At 34.2% G+C, this 18,294-nt stretch overlaps 1 protein-coding gene across 1 annotated transcript; it reads right to left on the bottom strand.

The window, feature by feature from the left end:
- Positions 1-8,990: 8,990 nt before the first annotated feature.
- On the bottom strand, positions 8,991-10,064 carry LOC127128919 (auxin-responsive protein IAA30). The gene is made up of 4 exons (XM_051058275.1): positions 9,871-10,064; positions 9,512-9,675; positions 9,322-9,421; positions 8,991-9,212 (listed from the first exon to the last, which is right to left on the bottom strand). Exons 1-4 carry the CDS (start codon positions 10,047-10,049, stop codon positions 9,152-9,154), a joined length of 504 nt encoding a protein of 167 aa, XP_050914232.1. The 5' UTR covers positions 10,050-10,064; the 3' UTR covers positions 8,991-9,151.
- Between the last annotated feature and the right edge of the window lie 8,230 nt (positions 10,065-18,294).

Genomic DNA, 18,294 nt, shown 5'->3' with positions numbered 1-18,294 from the left:
AGTTATGCCATCTCAATTCCCCTTTGAAAGCATGACAACAGTACCATGGAATTATGACTCTACGATCTATATATATGGACAGAAAGTAGAAGAGGAATAGGTGAAGTCCGAGCAAGCAAGTGTAAACATTGCTGGAGCGGGTGGCATAACTCGAAGCGGTAGGGTATTTGCGCCAGTGCTTCCCCCAAACAATAACAACAATGAACCTTTGAGCAAAGGTAAACAGGTGGTGAATGATGACCAAGGGCATAATGTGGCTCAGGATGCAACTCCCACGGATAAAGTTGAGAAATTTCTCCGACTCATCAAAAAGAGCGATTATAAGGTGGTTGACTAGCTCAACCAAACACCTTCAAAGATTTCCTAGTTAGCATTGCGAATAAGTTCTGAAGCCCATAGGGAGGCACTTATGAAGTTCTTAAGGGTAGCACACGTCCCGCAAGAAATATTTGTGAATCAGTTTGAAGCTATTATGGCCAACATTTCAGCAAGTAGTTGTATGGGTTTTAATAATGATGAACTCCCACCCGAGAGTAGGAACCACAACAAGGTGTTGCACATCTCACTTGAATGGGTACATATAGTTTTATCAAGGGTGTTGGTGGATACTGGCTCGTTGTTGAACATTATACCCAAGAGCTCACTGTCCAAGTTGACTATCGAAGGATTAATGATGAAGCCAAGTTCACTCATAGTGAGAGCCTTTGATGACTCGAGATGATCATTGGTGGGAGAGGTTAACCCCCTATAAATATTGGGCCTCATGTCTTATTCATTAAGTTTTACGTAATGGACATCTATCATGCCTACAATAGTCTCCTAGGAAGACCATGGATACATTCAGCTGGTGCAGTAACCTCAACCCTCCACCAAAGACTGAAGTTCATGATTGGCAATAAACTGGTTGTGGTAGAAGGAGAGGAGAACATTGTGGTAAGCCATCTAGCATTATTTTGTTATGTTGAAGTAGGAGGAGAGATCCATGAAACTCCTTATCAAGCATTCAAGGTTGTGAATGTAGAAATGACTCTTTTGCTGAAAGAATCTCAAAGTGTTAGAATTTCCATGGCTTCATGGAAATACATGAAGACGATGATACAAGCAGGACACCCCGAAGGGTGGGGTAGGGTACTCGAGCTACTAGTTAACAAGAACATATCAGGATTGAGATTTCATTTCCATCAGCTAACCCAAAGGAAGATGGATGCAAGCAATGACAAGAGGCAGATTCCCTTCTTACCCGCTACTTTCACCAGCGTGGGACATCTCAAAGATGATTTAGTTTGTGTCGTGGGAGAAGAAAACAGTACCGCTGAGAAGGTGTGTTTCGTGTACCAAATGGTTGAAGGTCAAGTACTCAATAACTGGACCACTGTGGATATTTTTTGATAACCCAACTTACCAAGCAAAGAGGAGGGTGAAGAAGACTGCGACCTCCCTGAAGAGTTAGCTATGTTGTTACGGAAAGAGTCAAAGGTCATCCAACCGCACCAAGAACCAGTGGAATTTGTAAACCCCGGGACAGAAGAGGACAGGAAAGAAGTCAAGATAGGCGCGAACCAAGATGACAAGGAAAAGACGAAAGTAATCACGCTCTTACGGGAGTATGTGGATGTGTTTTCTTGGTCCTACCAATACATGCCTGGGCTAGATACCGATATCGTGGTGCATAAACTACCCCTCAGAGAACAGTGTCCTCCAGTGAAGTAGAATTTGAGAAGGACTTATCCTGACATGAGCATCATAATTAAAGAAGAGGTTCAAAAGCAACTGTATGTCGGCTTCTTAGTTGTGGCAAATTACACTCAATGGGTTGAGAACATAGTACTTGTACCTAAGAAATATGGTAAGGTGAGTATGTGTGTCGACTATAGAGACCTGAACAAGGCGAGTCCGAAAGATGATTTTCCTTTACCATACATTGACGTGTTGGTAGATAATACAGCCCATTTCTCAATATTATCTTTCATGGATGGTTGCTCTGGATATAGCCAAATGAAAATGGCCCCAGAAGATATGGAGAAGACCACGTTTATTACCTGTTGGGGAACCTTTTTCTACAAGGTTATGCCTTTTGGGTTGAAGAATGTTGGTGCGACATATCAACGTGCAATGATAACTCTCTTCCATGACATGATTCATAAAGAGATTGAAGTATTCGTCGATGATTTGATTGGGAAATCCCAAATTGAGGAGGAACACCTGATTCATCTGCAGAAGTTGTTTGCATGAATGAGGAAGTTCAAGTTGAGACTAAATCCCAAAAACATACTTTTGGGGTAAGATCCAATAAATTGTTAGGTTCTATCGTCCGCCAACGTGGGATTGAAGTCAATCCTGAAAAAGTCAAGGCCATACAAGATATGCCAACGCCAAGAACTCAAAAGGAGGTTCATGGATTCTTATGGAGATTAAACTACATTACAAGATTTATATCTCACCTTACAACCATATGCTAGCCAATATTCAAGTTACTCTGCAAGGATCAGGTGATTGAATGGAATGATAATTGCCAAAAGGCGTTCGTTCAAAAAGATAAAAGAATATTTGCAAGAGCCACCGATCTTGATGCCTCCTGTGCCGGGAATACCTCTTATTATATAACTAACAGTTCTTGAGGGATCTATGGGATGTGTTCTCGGGAAACATGATGAAACATGTAGAAAAGAGCATGTAATTTACTACCTAAGCAAAAAGTTCATCGACTGCGAGCAAAGGTACTCACTACTCGAGAAGACATGTTGTAAACTTGCTTAGGCTGCCAAACGTTTGAGGCAATATATTATGACGCATAAAACTCTCTTGATCTCCAAAATGGATTTGATCAAATACATTTTTGAAAAGCCTGCTCTCACAGGAAGAGTTACCCATTGGCAAATGGCGTTAACTGAATATGACATCCAACATGTCATGCAGAAAGCCATCAAAGGTGGTGTGTTGTCTAATTATCTAGCCCATCAACCCATGGAGGATTATCAACCTATGCATTTCGACTTCCCTAATGAAGACATTATGTTTATTAGAGATTGCAACATTCCAGACCCTGAGGAGGGACCCGAACCAAGATTGTGATGGACGATCGTGTTCGATGGTGCTTCGAATGCCTAAGGAAACGGAATTGGGGAAATCATCACCTCTCCAACCGGTTTTCATCTACCTTTCACTACAAGGTTGTGCTTCGACTACACTAAGAATATGAAGGACTATGAAGCATGCATCTTCGGAATTAAAGAAACCATTGATTTAAGGATCAAGATCCTTGAAGTCTATAGAGATTCAGCCTTGGTAATCAACCAAGTTAGAGGAGATTGGGAAGTTCGAGATCACAAACTAATCCCGTACAAGGAGCATGTCTTGAATTTAATCTCATACTTTGATGAGATTGCATTTCACCATATTCCTCGAGTGGAGAATCAACTGGAAGATGCCTTAGCCACTCTAGCATCCATGTTTAAGGTTAAGTGGAAGAATGAAGCACCATTTATACGCATTGACTACTTGGATGAATCAACGTATTGTTTGGAAACCAAAGAAGAATATGACGGTCATCCATGGTTCTATGATATCAAGAGGTATGTGGAGAAGCAAGAATATCCAGAGAATACATCCATTACGGATAAGAAATACCTCTAAAGGCCCTCGGTTAATTTCTTCTTAAGTGGAGATGTACTTTACAAAAGGAATTACGACTCGGTCCTGCTCAGATGTGTGGATAGACACGAAGTAGACCGAATCATAATTGAAATTCATGAAGGATCCTTTGGAACACATGCCAGTGGACACACAATGGTTAAAAAGATCTTGAGAGCATGCTATTATTGGATGACAATGGAGGTTGACTGCCACCGTCATGTGCAAACATGTCAGAAATGCCAGATCTGCACCGATAAGATACATGTGACGACGGTTCTGTTAAATGTCTTGACATCACTTTGGCCTTTAACCATGTGGGGAATAGATGTAATCAAACGCATTAAGTCAACTACCTCGAATGGGCATCGCTTCATCCTTATGACTATTGACTATTTCACCAAGTGGGTGGAAGCAATCTCGTGTGCAAACGTTACAAAGCAAGTGGTTGCTCGCTTCTTGAAGAAGGAAATTATATCTCGTTATGGGGTTCCAAATAAAATCATTAATGATAATGGTTCTAACCTCAATAACAAAATGATGAAGGAATTGTACAGACTTCAAGATCGAACACCGCAATTCATCACCGTTATGTCCAAAGATGAATGGTATTGTTATGGAAACCAATAAGAACATTAAAAAGATTATCCAAAAGATGGTAGAGACGTACAAGGATTCGTATGAGATGCTACCATTTGCTCTGCATGGCTATCGTACTTCAGTATGCACCTCCACAAGGGAAACTCCATTCTCTCTTATGTATGGAATGGACGTTGTACTGGCTATTGAAGTAGATATCCCTTCTTTAAGGATAATAACGGATGTCAAGTTAGATGAAGTTGAGTGGGTACAAGCCAAATTAGATCAACTTAACCTCATTAATGAAAAGTGCCTAGCAGACATCTGCCATGGTCAATTATATCAGAAGTTATTGAAAAGGGAATTTGACAAGAAATTTTATCCTCAAAATCTCAAGGTTTGAGACTTGGTGTTAAGAAAGATTTTGCTGATTCATACAGATCCTCGGGGAAAATGGACACCTAATTATGAAGGAATATACATTGTGATAAATGTCTTCTCCAGAGGAGCCTTAATCTTATCAACTATGGACGGTGGAGATCTCTCATCCTTAGTGAATGCAGACGCAGTCAAAAAATACTTTGCCTAATAAGACCCGCTAAGTCGAGGACCCTAAGGGGCGACTTAGGAAAAAATGGCTTTCCTTGTGGACCACAAAAAGAAAGCTTCAGGCCAAAAATTAGGGATAAAATCAAAAGAAATAAAGAACCCGCTAAGTTGATCACTCCAAATGGACAACTTAGGCAAAAATGGGTATCCCGGTAGACTGAAAACCCGAAAGGACGGTCTAGGCAAAAGTTAGGGATTTGAAAGGCAAGATACTACGGTATACAAATGATTTGTACATATGTCACTACAACCATATAAACCCCGAATGAGAAGAATTAATCCAATCACCTTTGTTAGAGGCAAAGAAAGAGGATCTCCGATGACATATGGACTATAACAGGGTTGGAACTCAATGGATATTCGAGAATTATCATTGTCGTTGTAATTTTCCATTTGTTTTCCTTGCCATTACCTCTTTAAGGAATTGCTTCCTTTTGTAAATCACCCATTTACGGGTTTTGCATCAATAAAAGTGCTTTCATCAAATGTGCTCAGTAATTTTACTTTTTTCTGCTTGTTTGCAAAAATGTGGTTATTGTTTTTTAATAAACAATATCTTGAAAATGTCGGGGACAACAATAAAAGTATTCAAAGAGAATATGTAGTTACTTTTATTTTAAAAGTGTCTGAAGTGTAACCATGGTATTCAAACTGTGTACTCGGTACACAAGGATACCATGAAGATCATAACAGTTCTTGGACCTAGCCCAGTCAGATGATCTCCCATGACAATCAACAGTTATCTTGGTGGATCCAATACATCTTGGACACTCTAAAAGATCCAGATCTTGCTAGGTCACACTACCTTGGTGTCTGCAAAAGACCATGATGTCGGGAAGTCAGATCATTTCCCCTAAAAACCAAACACAAAGTCCAATCATAATTAGAAACCCTAAAATCGAGCATACCTCGACCTTTGCATACCTCATCATTACACGACATTGCACCATTAAATCATCTAGCATACCCATTGAGATGGGGCATATATGCAACACAAGTTGGGTTCAAGTCTTTCTCGAAAGCATAGGGCTTCTCTTGAGCATCCCCACTAGGATTTCCTCAGATTACTTTTTCCTACCTCCTGGTAGTTTGTCTTGCCTTCAGCAAGTTTTCCCTGCCTTTTTCACGGCAAGTTGCTCTATCAACTTACCTTTTGTGAATTTCCATGCCTTTTGCATGGGATAATTCTTTGATCTACTTCATATCAGCTTACCTTTTGTAATTTTCCCTTGCCTTTTTCATGGGAAAGTACACTCCTACCTTTGTTTACTTTTTGTAAGTATCCCCTCCGCCTTTTGCACGAGGAAGGTCCTTTATCGCCTTTTGCATAAAGGATTATCTCACTATTTTCCAACCTTTTGCTAAAAAATTCTCATTACCTTTTGTATTGAGAAATATTCATTTTCCTTCTTATCCTTTTGCTAAGGAGTTCTCATTACCTTTTGTATTGAGAAATCATCTTCATCTATCTTTTTAGCCATTTTCTAAGGAGTTCTCATTACCTTTTATAATGAGAAATCTTCATTTGTCTTCTTAACCTTTTTTTAAGGAGTTATCACTACCTTTTGTATTGAGAAATCTCCATCCTTTTCTTAGTCTTATGCTAAAAATGTCTCATTACCTTTTGTATTGAGAAATCTTCATCTTTCTTCTTAACCTTTTGTTAAGATGTTTTCATACCTTTTGTATGAGAAGACCAATCCAGTTGGTATCTATCCTCTCTCACTTTTTGCTAAGGAGTTCTCATTATCTTTTGTATTGAGAAATATTGCATCCTCTTCTAAGTATTATGCTAAGAAGTTCTCATTGCCTTTTGTATGAGAAATATATCCCCAGCAGAATCTATATCCAACCCTATATCCCTTTCTTAACTTTTTGTTAAGATGTTTCTCAGTACCTTTTGTATGAGAAAATTATTAATCGGCTTTTCACTGAGAAAGTGCTTATTACCTTTTGTATCAAAAAGTTATCCCCATCGAAGTCGTTATTATTCCCCCTCATGGTTTCTCCTAGAACTTTTGTCATTGAGTTTCTCGTTGCCTTTTACACGAGAAAAAATTATATTCTCCCTTGCCTTTTGCAAGTATCCTCTACCTTTTGTAGCAAAAAATTCTTTTAATTACCATAACATTCTCATTGCCTTGTGCACGAAGGACCTTGCTCCCCAGCCAAGACGTCTCTCTATATTTTACTGAATAATTCAAGTTATAACCATATCCTTGTGGTTTGCCTTTGCGAACGAAATAAATCTCTGGAATCCTGCAGGAATGTCTTAATTAAGAACACTGACAAAGCTCTTTAAAACATTGCATATCATTACATATCATTGCATATCTTTGCATCCTTACGATAACTAACATATTCCCCACAAGATACATTGATCAAATCTCTAACAGCTACCCTAACATCACCATCCCATAAATTCAACAAAAACCACAACACAAATCATACTACATCCATTCCTTTTCATAGTTGAATATTCTGGATATTCTAGTATTTAATCCTCTCTACCTTGAATGTTTAAAAATCGTTATTATCCATACATTCAGGTCCAAGAAGATTAAACAGGGGCAGCTGTTATACCCTCATTTTCATCCTAGCATATCATCTCATTCATTATCATATCATCTCATTAGCATAGCATTTGGTTATTGGTTCTCAAGCATGGTTGATCATGAATAGAATGTAAGGCATTGACAATTAGGGTTTCTTGATACCCTACCTTGTATCAAAGTGTGCAAGATGGACTTGAGAAGGTATTGGTTTCAAGTCAAAGGAAAGAGGAACAAATTATCATAGTCAAGAACTATTCATCATCATGGCATTATGGTTTCATCATGGTCAAAGAAGGATCCATTTGCTACATTGGTTTAAGTATGGTTCATGAGTTCATTTTCATGCCATACCATTCAAGCTTCAAGATATCATCATGTTTAATCAAGATTCAATCAAGAATTCCTCATTTGCTCCTCAAATGGTCATCATTGTGCCTTGAGATTCAAGAAATTGTCAAAGAATACAAGTTAGTGCATGGTTGGTTGGCCTAGTTTCCAAGTTTGGCCTACCATTTGGTCCAAACCCCATAACTTTCTCATTTCTCAACCTTTTGGAGATCTACTTCGAGCCAAATGTCAATAATGGAATCCTCTACAACTTTGTTTCAAGACTCAAACTCTAATTCAACCTCTAAAGACCTCAAACTTCTTCATCCCTTTGATAATCCCAAATTGCTGCCAAATTCTATGAGTTTCTACCCTTACTTCCCACTAAGATTTCTACCTTATGCAACATGTGTAAGCATCAAATGATAGAGTCATATTTATAAATGTCAAAACCTTAATAGACCCACGATATGACCTATACCAAATGAATGTGCAAATAAGCTTGAAAACTAGAGACCAACATGGATTACCGCCACCGCCCGACCTCGATCCATCACCAACCATCTTCACCACCACCGGAAGGCCGGCCATTGTCACCATTAAACCGTGCATTCACGTTTCCATATCATTGTCACTGTCATCTCTTTGAAAAAAGCTTACAGTGCTGAAAGCATATTTATTTTCTCTTTTCTCACTTGAGATTTTAAAGCATATTATAACATAGACAAAGAGATAACTTTTTTAATCTTTAAAGGTTATAGAAGGCTGTTAAACACTTCTAAACACCTTAGAATTTAGTGATTCATGTATTGAGATGAAGAGAGATGAAGTCACATATTGGGTGTAAAGTATAAAATATTCTTATGAAGTTGGAAAATGCTTATCTTATAACTTATTTGCAATCTCTTGTATAAATTTTTTTATTGATACTGAATAGAAGAGATGTTATTTTTCCAAGAATAGATCAATTTATTCGACTAGATAAACAAATTCTATGTATTCTTGTTCTTTATCTTTTTCTCACTATTGTAATTTTTTGAAGTAGTAGTTGATAGATTATAATTGCTCTTGATATTATTCAAATTTTAATTGTTTGTTCCATCCATCATACTTGATGTGTATTTGATCTTATTCATTTCACAATACTTTATTTTATTAAACACTTCATCGTACCAATTTCAGCACATTTCCTAAACACTTTATGTTTTGTTTTTAAACACTTTATCTTCTTTTACTTTTATCGCACTCTACAATAGTCTATATAACTGAAACAAAAATGTGAGCTTTGCATATACAACACTATTCATTTCCATTTTCTTCAAAGAAATTTAAAAACAAAGTGAAATCTATGCATCTACATCTACATTTTTCAGCATACTTCTTCACTAACTAATTAATTAACTAGAGAACAAAATTTGAAACCACTGGTGTCACATATATATAGTACATTTCTAACATCCAAATGTGTCTACCCTTGTGATCTTCAACCTCTTCACAGTGGACAAAAACATCCTACAAATTAAAAAAAAAACAATCACATTAATTAATACAAAAAAACATAACACACATGTTATTGTTGTGTTCTTCAGAGAGAGACAAGACAAAGTTTTAATTAACTTACTCCCAAGGAACATCACCAACCATGACCAAATCCCCTTCTTCATCTTCATAAGTTAACACATGACATCTTTCTGGTTGCACTTCATCCATCTCATTTCCCCCTATTCCAAATTAATACTCAATAAATAATAAAAAGAAATTATAAAAAAAAAACATGACAAAAGTTTAGAAAATTAAGGAAAAGAATTTACATAGAATGGTGGTCTCAAACATGTGTTCAAGAGTCTTGACTAACTCATGGTAACTTTGATGAGCAAGTATATTGAGTTTTCTACCGATTGGAATGCCTTCCATGTACACTTTCACAAAGAAGCTACTATGATCATTGTAATCATAGTTTTGTTGCCATTGCCTCCTAAGAGTGACACAAAAAATCAGCTTATAATAACTCTTACACCCTCCGGTATTTGATCATTAATATACGTAACTCATATATAGATCAGATACATTAATAGTCAAATATACTAAAAAAGTCAAATTTGATGATAATAATGATCGAAAGTGTATGATATATGAATGAGGAGATTAGAGATGTGGAATATAGATTAACCTTGGATTAGAGGAGTGAAGATGAAAATGTTGAGAGGAGGAGATGTTGAGTCCAAGACTAAGATCTGTGGGAAGTTGTTGTTGTTGTGTGTTGAGAGAGGATGCGGTTGAAATGAAAAGATGGTGGTTGGTGTTGCTGCTAATAGATGAAGAGGAATTTGAAGTATTGGATTTTCTCATTGTGTGGAAGAATCTGATAGAACAAGCCGCAAACTTAAGGCCTTATATAAGTAAACTAAACTCAGGTCATTCTAATAAAATATACTTTTAATATAAAATTTAAAATATTCTGCTTATAATAAATAATAAAACAAATCAAACACCTCTCAATCTAATAAAATATATATTAATTATAAATTGAGTACTCCCTTTGTTTGGCCATGTGATTTAGTGACGAAGGCTTGGGTTTTGAGAAAATATTCTTTTAAAAAATCTAAAATTTGAATTTTATTAAGTGCAAATTGCTAAAGAAAAATATTCTCTGTTTTCGTTTCGTTGATTATTTCACACATATTAAGGAAGTGAATAATTAAAAAAAGAAAAACAAGATTTTTACTAAAGTATTCATTCTCAAGTATTGAACGTGATGAAAATAGGGATAGAATTAAAAAAAAGAAATTAAATTACATTATAAGTTGAAATGGATATTCATTTTGGAACATTTTTTATTTTAAATGAATTACTCATGATGAGATAGGGGAGTATTTTTTTTCCTAGACAATCAGAGAAAGTCGATGTAGATAATATGAAAGGCCGCAAGGTTCAAAGAACATATTAAATAACTTACAAATCATTTAATAAAGATGTACATAATTGATTTTAATATAGTTAAGTTTAGTATAATTGATTTATGTTTAAATACAATTATATAAAAGTAATAATCATCAATTAATGCTCTTTGGATAATTTTATTAAAATTGATTTTGAATTTATAACTACTAAAATGATAATAAATTCTAATATAAATACAAAAAGAAAAGTAATTGATGAAAATTAAAGAGGATAAAGAAGAAAAATTAAAAGGAGTTCTAACAAATAAATAAATATAATAAATATAAAATTGATTCTACTAAACTCAAAAACTAAGTATATGTTTGGTTTGGCTTTTGAAATTGACAAAAGCAATTTTAAAAATGTGAAATTGATTATGAAATGATTTAGATGTGTTTGATTCTTCTAAAATAAAATTGATTCTACCTCCATAATTGATTCTTCTATAAACTATCATTTAAAACTTTTAAATTTAAACGTAATTTTTGTATTATTCAATTCACTTTTAAATAATACTATCTAAACATAAATCAATTATACTAAACTCAAAATTCAATTATATTAAAATCAATTCTAACATACTTAATTTTTTATCAAAATTAATTATGTTCACCGTAAATTCAAATATACATTAAGAATTGTATTGTCTAAGAGAGTTGTTTATGAAATAAGATAATTATTTATGGGTAAAAATACTGAAATAAAAGAAATTAAGTTGAAGTGAAATAGAAGTGCTTTTGAAGTCTAAAGAAGTCAATTGAAACATACATTTAAACATGTTTAAAAAGAGATAAATGATAAAAACAATTTTGAAATTTCTATTAAAACAATCTTGATTTTTTACACAGATTCACAACTTCTTTATCTATGAGTCTAACATCTTATCAATTAAATCCTATTTTCTTAATAACTTTTTTTTTATATTTTGAATTAACTATATTTTTAATGTAACATACAAATATAAGTGTAGAGAATATTCTATTCAACTCGTTAGACTTTCTTAATTGTTGTGCCAATTTAACTTTTTTTCTCCTTTTGTTTTTCCATGTAATTGGTAGGTTATGAAATGTTGCAACTATAGCCGACAAATACACGTGTCAATTAAATAAAATCCAAACCAACATCTTAAACTATGACACGTGTTTATCCTATAAAAAAATCCATTGATTCAAGTGTTTATGATGATGCATGCAAAATTTGTATACTATTAATACTCACTTTGACCCATTAATATATTCAAAGGAAATTTAAAAGTGATGTTGGAGATACAATAGAAACACCTAATGAACAACGTGTGTGTGTTCTGAGGTTTAAGGGAATGAACCTAGAGTTTGTAGAGAAGAGAACATTGATAACTGAAACCTTGTACACATAGGTTATATCCAATAGATTAATGTTCAATGGATATAATCATCGTGTAGCGCATGAGGGATCTTGATTACAGAAACAAAGTATTAAAAAAATGTATGGAAACTTGTGATGCTGCAAATACTGTTGTTTTGCTGTATTGCATAGAAACATGTTGATGTACTTTGTTGGAATACTATATGAATAGCAAAGAAACTATCAATGATATCTAAACAGTACTTATTACTGTCAAGATAGTAAGTTGTATGTGTTTTTTTTAGTTTATAAATCAAAAGTATTATCCATGTATAAGTATCATAGTGTTGAGATTAATGTTTTAAAATAATTGAAATATATTTTAAAAATATATTTTTTATGGTATTTTTTTCTCTATATGCATCTATTACAATTTCAAATCTAAAGATTTTCTAGGCATTTTAATCTAATCGGTAAATTGGATATTCTCTATGCGTAATTGCAGAGATTAATCATTGAATCAAAGAGGATTATAATAGACGGAAAAACTCTTCTTCAAGAGATTCAACATTGTTACGTGTTTAAAATTGAATTCAAACTCAAGATCAGGATTGATTTTAAACTAAGACTTCTGATTATGATAAAAGAGACTTATATCATCTCAACCAAATGCTCTTGAATTTAAGATGTATATTTTATTATAAGTAAAATTGAATTGTATTTAGTATAAAGACACGTGACCTTCGTTTTGCTTTTCCTCCTGCTTTGCAATAATTTAACATATTAAAGTATTAAATTTTATATCATTTTCCTTGTTCTTGAATATTATGTTTATATTTAAAAAAAAATATTTTTCAAAATCAATAAGAGTTGTGCTTAATCACTGTCTTTGTGAGAATTTGGATCAAACTCTAATATGGACAGGGATAGCTTGATATTTCGATAAAAGTTGTGCATGTTGTAGTCGAAGTTTGTTCAAGCATGTTGCTGAAATATGTTAACTTGTATTCTAAGTTAGTATGTCGAATTTGGCATTTGTTTAAGTCCAATTGTTTAAGTTAACTTGTTGATTAAGTTAGCTTAGTAGTTTATAAATAGATTAGTTCTCTCACGTTGTTGAGAGAGTTTTGGTTGTTGATATTCACTTGTAATCTTTGAATCCTAATAGAGAAAGTGAATAGTAAAACAGTTATAACTAATCCTAATTCTTCTTTTTCCTTTTTCCCTCTCTTTCATAAAACGTAATAGGATTTTTTTTTGTTTGTTCAAGAAACTCAATCTTTATCTCATAACTTTGTTATGTTATTGGCGACATAGTTTCACAACAAACTAGTGCGGTGAGCGTGGAAGAGAAGATGTTGTTAGCAAAGTATGAAATGAAGAAATTCACCAGTGTGAATGATTTCAGTTTGTGGCGCTTGAAGATGCAAGCCCTTCTTGTTCAACATGGTTTGTTAGAAGCGTTGAAAGGAGAGGACATGATGGATGTTGCCCTATTAGAAAGGGAGAAGACAACTATGGTCGAAAAAGTCCACAACGCCATTGTGTTGAACCTTGGTGATAAGGTTCTCTGACAGGTTTCAAAGGAGAAAATTGTAGCTGGTGTGTGGACAAAACTTGAAGGTTTGTACATGACCAAATCATTGTCCAATCGTCTCTACCTGAAGCAAGCTTTGTATTCGTTCAAGATGAGTGAAGATAAAGCATTGGTTTAGCAACTCGATATGTTCAACGAGTTGATTCTTGATCTTGAAAATATTGAGGTCAAGATTGATGATGAAGATCAAGCATTGTTGTTGTTATGTTATTTACCTAAGTCTCGTGCTCACTTCAAATAAACTCTTTTATATGGAATATATGCATTGACCTTTGAAGATGTTTAATTTTCCTTATACTCTAAGGACTTGAACGAATGAAAGGAGCAAAATCCTTCGACAGTTGGTGAAGGTTTGTCCATTAAGGGGATATTCTTGAAGAAAGATGATAGGTTTGAGAAGAAGAATGGTAAAGTTCTACAAAATTCTTATGGTGGTAATGCTTCTGCTATTAAGTGTTATCATTGTAATAAGGGTGCTCATACATGAAAAGTATGCCCTGATCGAATTAATAATCATGGTGGAAAGGATAATGGTAATGCAACCATTGTGCAAGATGGTTATGAATCATCTAATGTCCTGGTGGTTTCAAGGAGCGACTCTAGCAAGGAGTTGATTATAGATTCAGGTTGTACTTGGCACATGACTCCAAACAGGGATGTGTTTGAGGAATTTGTGATCAAGATGATGGATCAGTGCTGCTGGGAAACAATAAAGCATGCAAAATTTCAAGTATTGGGTCTATGAGATTCAAGCTCCATGATGAGTCAATAAGGTTATTGACCGATATCAGGTATGTACCTGATCTTAAGAGATATTTGATTTCTCTTGGAAAATTTGAAAAGAAAGGATATGTGTTCAAATGAGAGCAAAGTATCCTAAGGGTATTGAAGAGGTCAAAGGAAGTCTTAAGAGGTGTGAAGAAACAAGGCCTATATCCTTAAAGCTGAGATTGTAAGTGGTTCAGCAGATGTGGTATCCATAAAACCTGTGTCGAAAACTGAGTTATGACCCAAGAGACTTTATCATGTCAGTGAAAGAGGCTTGGTCGAATTTTCGAAACAAAATCTATTGTGTGGTGACAAGGTCGAAAAACTAGAGTTCTATGAACCTTGCGTATTTGGTAAATCATGTCGAATGAAGTTTAACAAAGGTAAGCAAAGAACAAATGGATCCCTTGATTACATTCATGTTGTTATATGGGGGCCTGAAAGGAATCCTTCACACTTAGGTGCAAAGTATTTTCTATCCATAGTTGATGATTATTCTAGAAAGTTATGGGTATTTATCCAGAAGATTAAGGATGAAACTTTTGAAAATTTCAAAAGTTGGAAGACTCTGGTCGAAAACCAAAGTAGAAGGAAGGTTAAGAGGTTAAGGACCGATAACGGTCTTGAATTTTGCAATGAGGCTTTTGAAAGCTATTGTGTTGTGTATGGTATTGAAAGGCACATAACTATTGTAAGGACTCCTCAAAAAAATGGTTTGGCTGAAAGGATTAATCGAACAATTTTGGAAAGAATGAGGTGCATGTTAGTTAGTGCGAGATTGAAGAAGGTGTTTTGAGCTATGGCAATCATGATTGTAGCTTACTTGATAAACAGGTGTCCCTCGACAACTTTGGGGATGAAAACACCTGAAGAAGTTTGGTTGAAACATCCATTTAATCTCGATAGACTTAGAGTATTTGGCTGCTTAGCCCATGCTCACATTAGGCAAGACAAGGTCGAACCTAAAGCTCTGAAATATATGTTTCTTGGATATCATGAAGGAATCAAAGCTTATAGTTATGGTTCCTAGAGCCAGGTCACAGAAGTTGTCACTATTAGGGATAACAATTTTTATGATAAATTTTTCACCTCGATCATGCCGAAAATTGAGTGTATAAGTCCTGGGAGTGACAATTTTGATTATTTAAAAAAACAACCTTTTCCCTCGGTTTTATAAAAACCGAGGTAATAACTATAAGTGAGCGCCAGATTTTCTCAACAAAAAAAAATAATAAACCTATTACCTCTGTGTTTTAGAAAACCGATGAAACATAGTTATTAAGGAACACGCTTTGAATCCCTATAATTGTATTTAAGATTGTTTTCAATGATTTCTCACTTGGCGTCTTCCAATCTTTTCTTTTTTCTTAGTTAATTTTTTTTCTTCATTTTTTTCTTATTAATTAGTAATTCTCAAAAAAATTGTTATCAATAAAAACGAATAGACAATAATATGAAAGGAAATATTTCATTAATTAAAAATAGGACAACAAATAACTATTCCACATATTCAAATTTTTGACTACACTCAACTTCAATAGTATCACTATTAAGTATCCCTAACGGAGATAAAAGTGCAGAAAGAACTCTTCCATGTGATATGAGGAAAGTCATTTCCTCCCTAGAGATGATTATCATTTCCTTTAAGAAGTTAAAAATGGTAAGAGGAAGATTAACTATGATGTTCTTGGTAAGGAATAACAAGAGATGTTTGTCATTCCAAGTAAGCGTTTCCAGTTCTTTCTCTCTTGGATGGAGATTTGACACTAGAAGTTGATACGAAACTTTTCCAATTGGTCGTAGAGTAGCAGGACTGATGATATTATCGTAGTTGGCATAAATTAGGTGAAGGTGATCTTTATAGGCATTGTTGAATCTATAATATTCAAAATAACAATCTTCCTCTTCATATTTTATTGTCTGAGCAATAAGTGACTGAGTAATTTTGATAGGAAGGTCATTCACATAGGACTGGATTGACTCAGCATCATGACCAGATGGCCCAACGGGGACATTTAACCAGAACTCTATAACGAGGTTAAGGTAGATGGGTCCATGAAGAATGTCAAAGTAACCATTCAACTTTTGTTTATGAATTGTTTTCCTTAGATCAAAACCTCTGTCTTTTAAATCATCGAAATCAACAACATTTTCATTGAAAACGAACAAAAGATTTTCATATAAGGTTGTTGAAGACATTTTTGAAGAAAAGAAAAGACTTTGAAACTAGGTTTGAAGACACAAAAAGTTGGAAATGAGACGTTGAAACTAGGAATAATGTTTAAATAAAGTGGAGAATATGAAGTGAAATAATCAGAGAAGTTCAAACGCCTCCGTGAAAATCCAAAAGATACATTACATTTTTTAATATGGATGATCATTAATATTCTAGTGGGTGTGATTCCAATGTGCGCCATCATTTATATTTTTTAGAAATAGAAATCACATATTACCTCAGTTTTTAACAAAAACAAGGGGACAATAAACTTATTATCTAAGTTATTCAAAAAATCTGAGGGGAAAAACAATTCAAGAAACTTTTTTTAATTTTTTTTTTTGTAAACTAAATGATATATCCCATTGGTTTCTTTAATAACCAGGGATAAGATAAATAGCATTTTACTATAAAAGCACTCATTAAACAAATTTTATGTTAATCCTAACTTATATGTAGCCACTCCAAACTCGAACACATCATTTTTTGAGACCCATCTCACAAAATGGTGTTGATGTTGTTGTTTTAAATAAATCTTTAAATTTTTCTCGTTCATTTCATGATTATCAAGGCTCACTAAATAAATCTTTGTCGTTCATTTCATGATTATCAACGCTTAAGACACTACCATTAGTGATCCGCGTGAAACCTAATTTTTTTTCAATATAAAGGCCTTCTAATATATATAATTGATAAAGAAACGTCATGAAGCGCTTGAAATTATCTACATCCTCCACTTTAACTTTTGCCATTAGGAGTTCTCTATGATAGATTACAAGTGCAGAAAATTATTTGGGTTTAAGATTTTTGTTTTTAAATATTCATTTGAGCAGAAAATCATTTATTCTTATATCCTTTTTTATAACTTTTTTTTCGTTTTATATCATAAACAAATACTTGCAAGGTGAAACATTTGACCTTGCCTGAATATCAAGGAGACGAAGATCCAACATATAATCTTCAGGGATAAATTAATTTTTATTTTATTATTCTGTGTAAACAACGTAATATTCTGGGTAAACATTGTAGTTTGTAAATAAATTATTTTTATTTATTTTCTGTGTTAATAATGTAACGAATTTCAATTAAAAAAACAATATATCTTACCCCTCAGTTTTATTGTAATCCAAGATGTATGAGGCACTAGTTTTGTAAATAATAAAGATGTAGATGTTGGGGTGCGAGCCCATGTGCAAATTAAGTTACCCCTGGTGTTTAAATAACTGAGGTGATAAGACTTTACTTTTCATGACACCTTTCGTTACCTCGCTACTGCAGCCGAGGTAAAATGCATTTTGCGTCCGATGTTAAAAGCACTTTTTGTAGTAGTGTGTATCACAAGTCAAAATGTAGTTTTCAATGAAGCAGAAATGGCGTTCAAGAAAACTCACGGTGTTGGTCGAAGTGCCAAGATCTCTGAAGAAGAGCTAGAACACGAAGAGATTCTTCTTGAGGTGGAGCATGTTGATGATGAATTGTATAACCTAGATGAAGTCGAAGAAGAAGCAAAAGTTGTTGTCAAAGATGAGGAGACTGATAATGATTACCTGTTGGCAAGAGACAGGTCAAAAAGAGTCATCAAGCCACCTCAAAGACTTGGTTATTGAGATATCATAGCATTTGCCTTAATCTCTGCAAGTGAGGTCATTGATGAAGAACCTAGAGATTACAAGGAAGTTGTGAGAAATCGAAACAAGACTAAATGGATGAAAGCCATGGATGATGAGATGAAATCTCTTCATGATAATAAC

The sequence above is a fragment of the Lathyrus oleraceus genome, chromosome 3 (genome assembly GCF_024323335.1).
Source record: "Lathyrus oleraceus cultivar Zhongwan6 chromosome 3, CAAS_Psat_ZW6_1.0, whole genome shotgun sequence".
Classification (NCBI taxonomy): Eukaryota; Viridiplantae; Streptophyta; class Magnoliopsida; order Fabales; family Fabaceae; genus Lathyrus; species Lathyrus oleraceus.
Note: the sequence above shows the minus strand (reverse complement) of the source record. Positions and strands in the feature narration are given on the sequence as shown.

Coding starts and splice junctions, on each gene's coding strand:
- LOC127128919 (XM_051058275.1), bottom strand. CDS start 10,049: ATGAGAAAATCCAATACTTCAAATTCCTCTTCATCTATTAGCAGCAAC. Junction 9,422..9,511: donor GTTTGAGACCACCATTCTAT/GTAAATTCTTTT, acceptor AATTTGGAATAG/GGGGAAATGAGATGGATGAA. Junction 9,213..9,321: donor GTTGGTGATGTTCCTTGGGA/GTAAGTTAATTA, acceptor TTTAATTTGTAG/GATGTTTTTGTCCACTGTGA.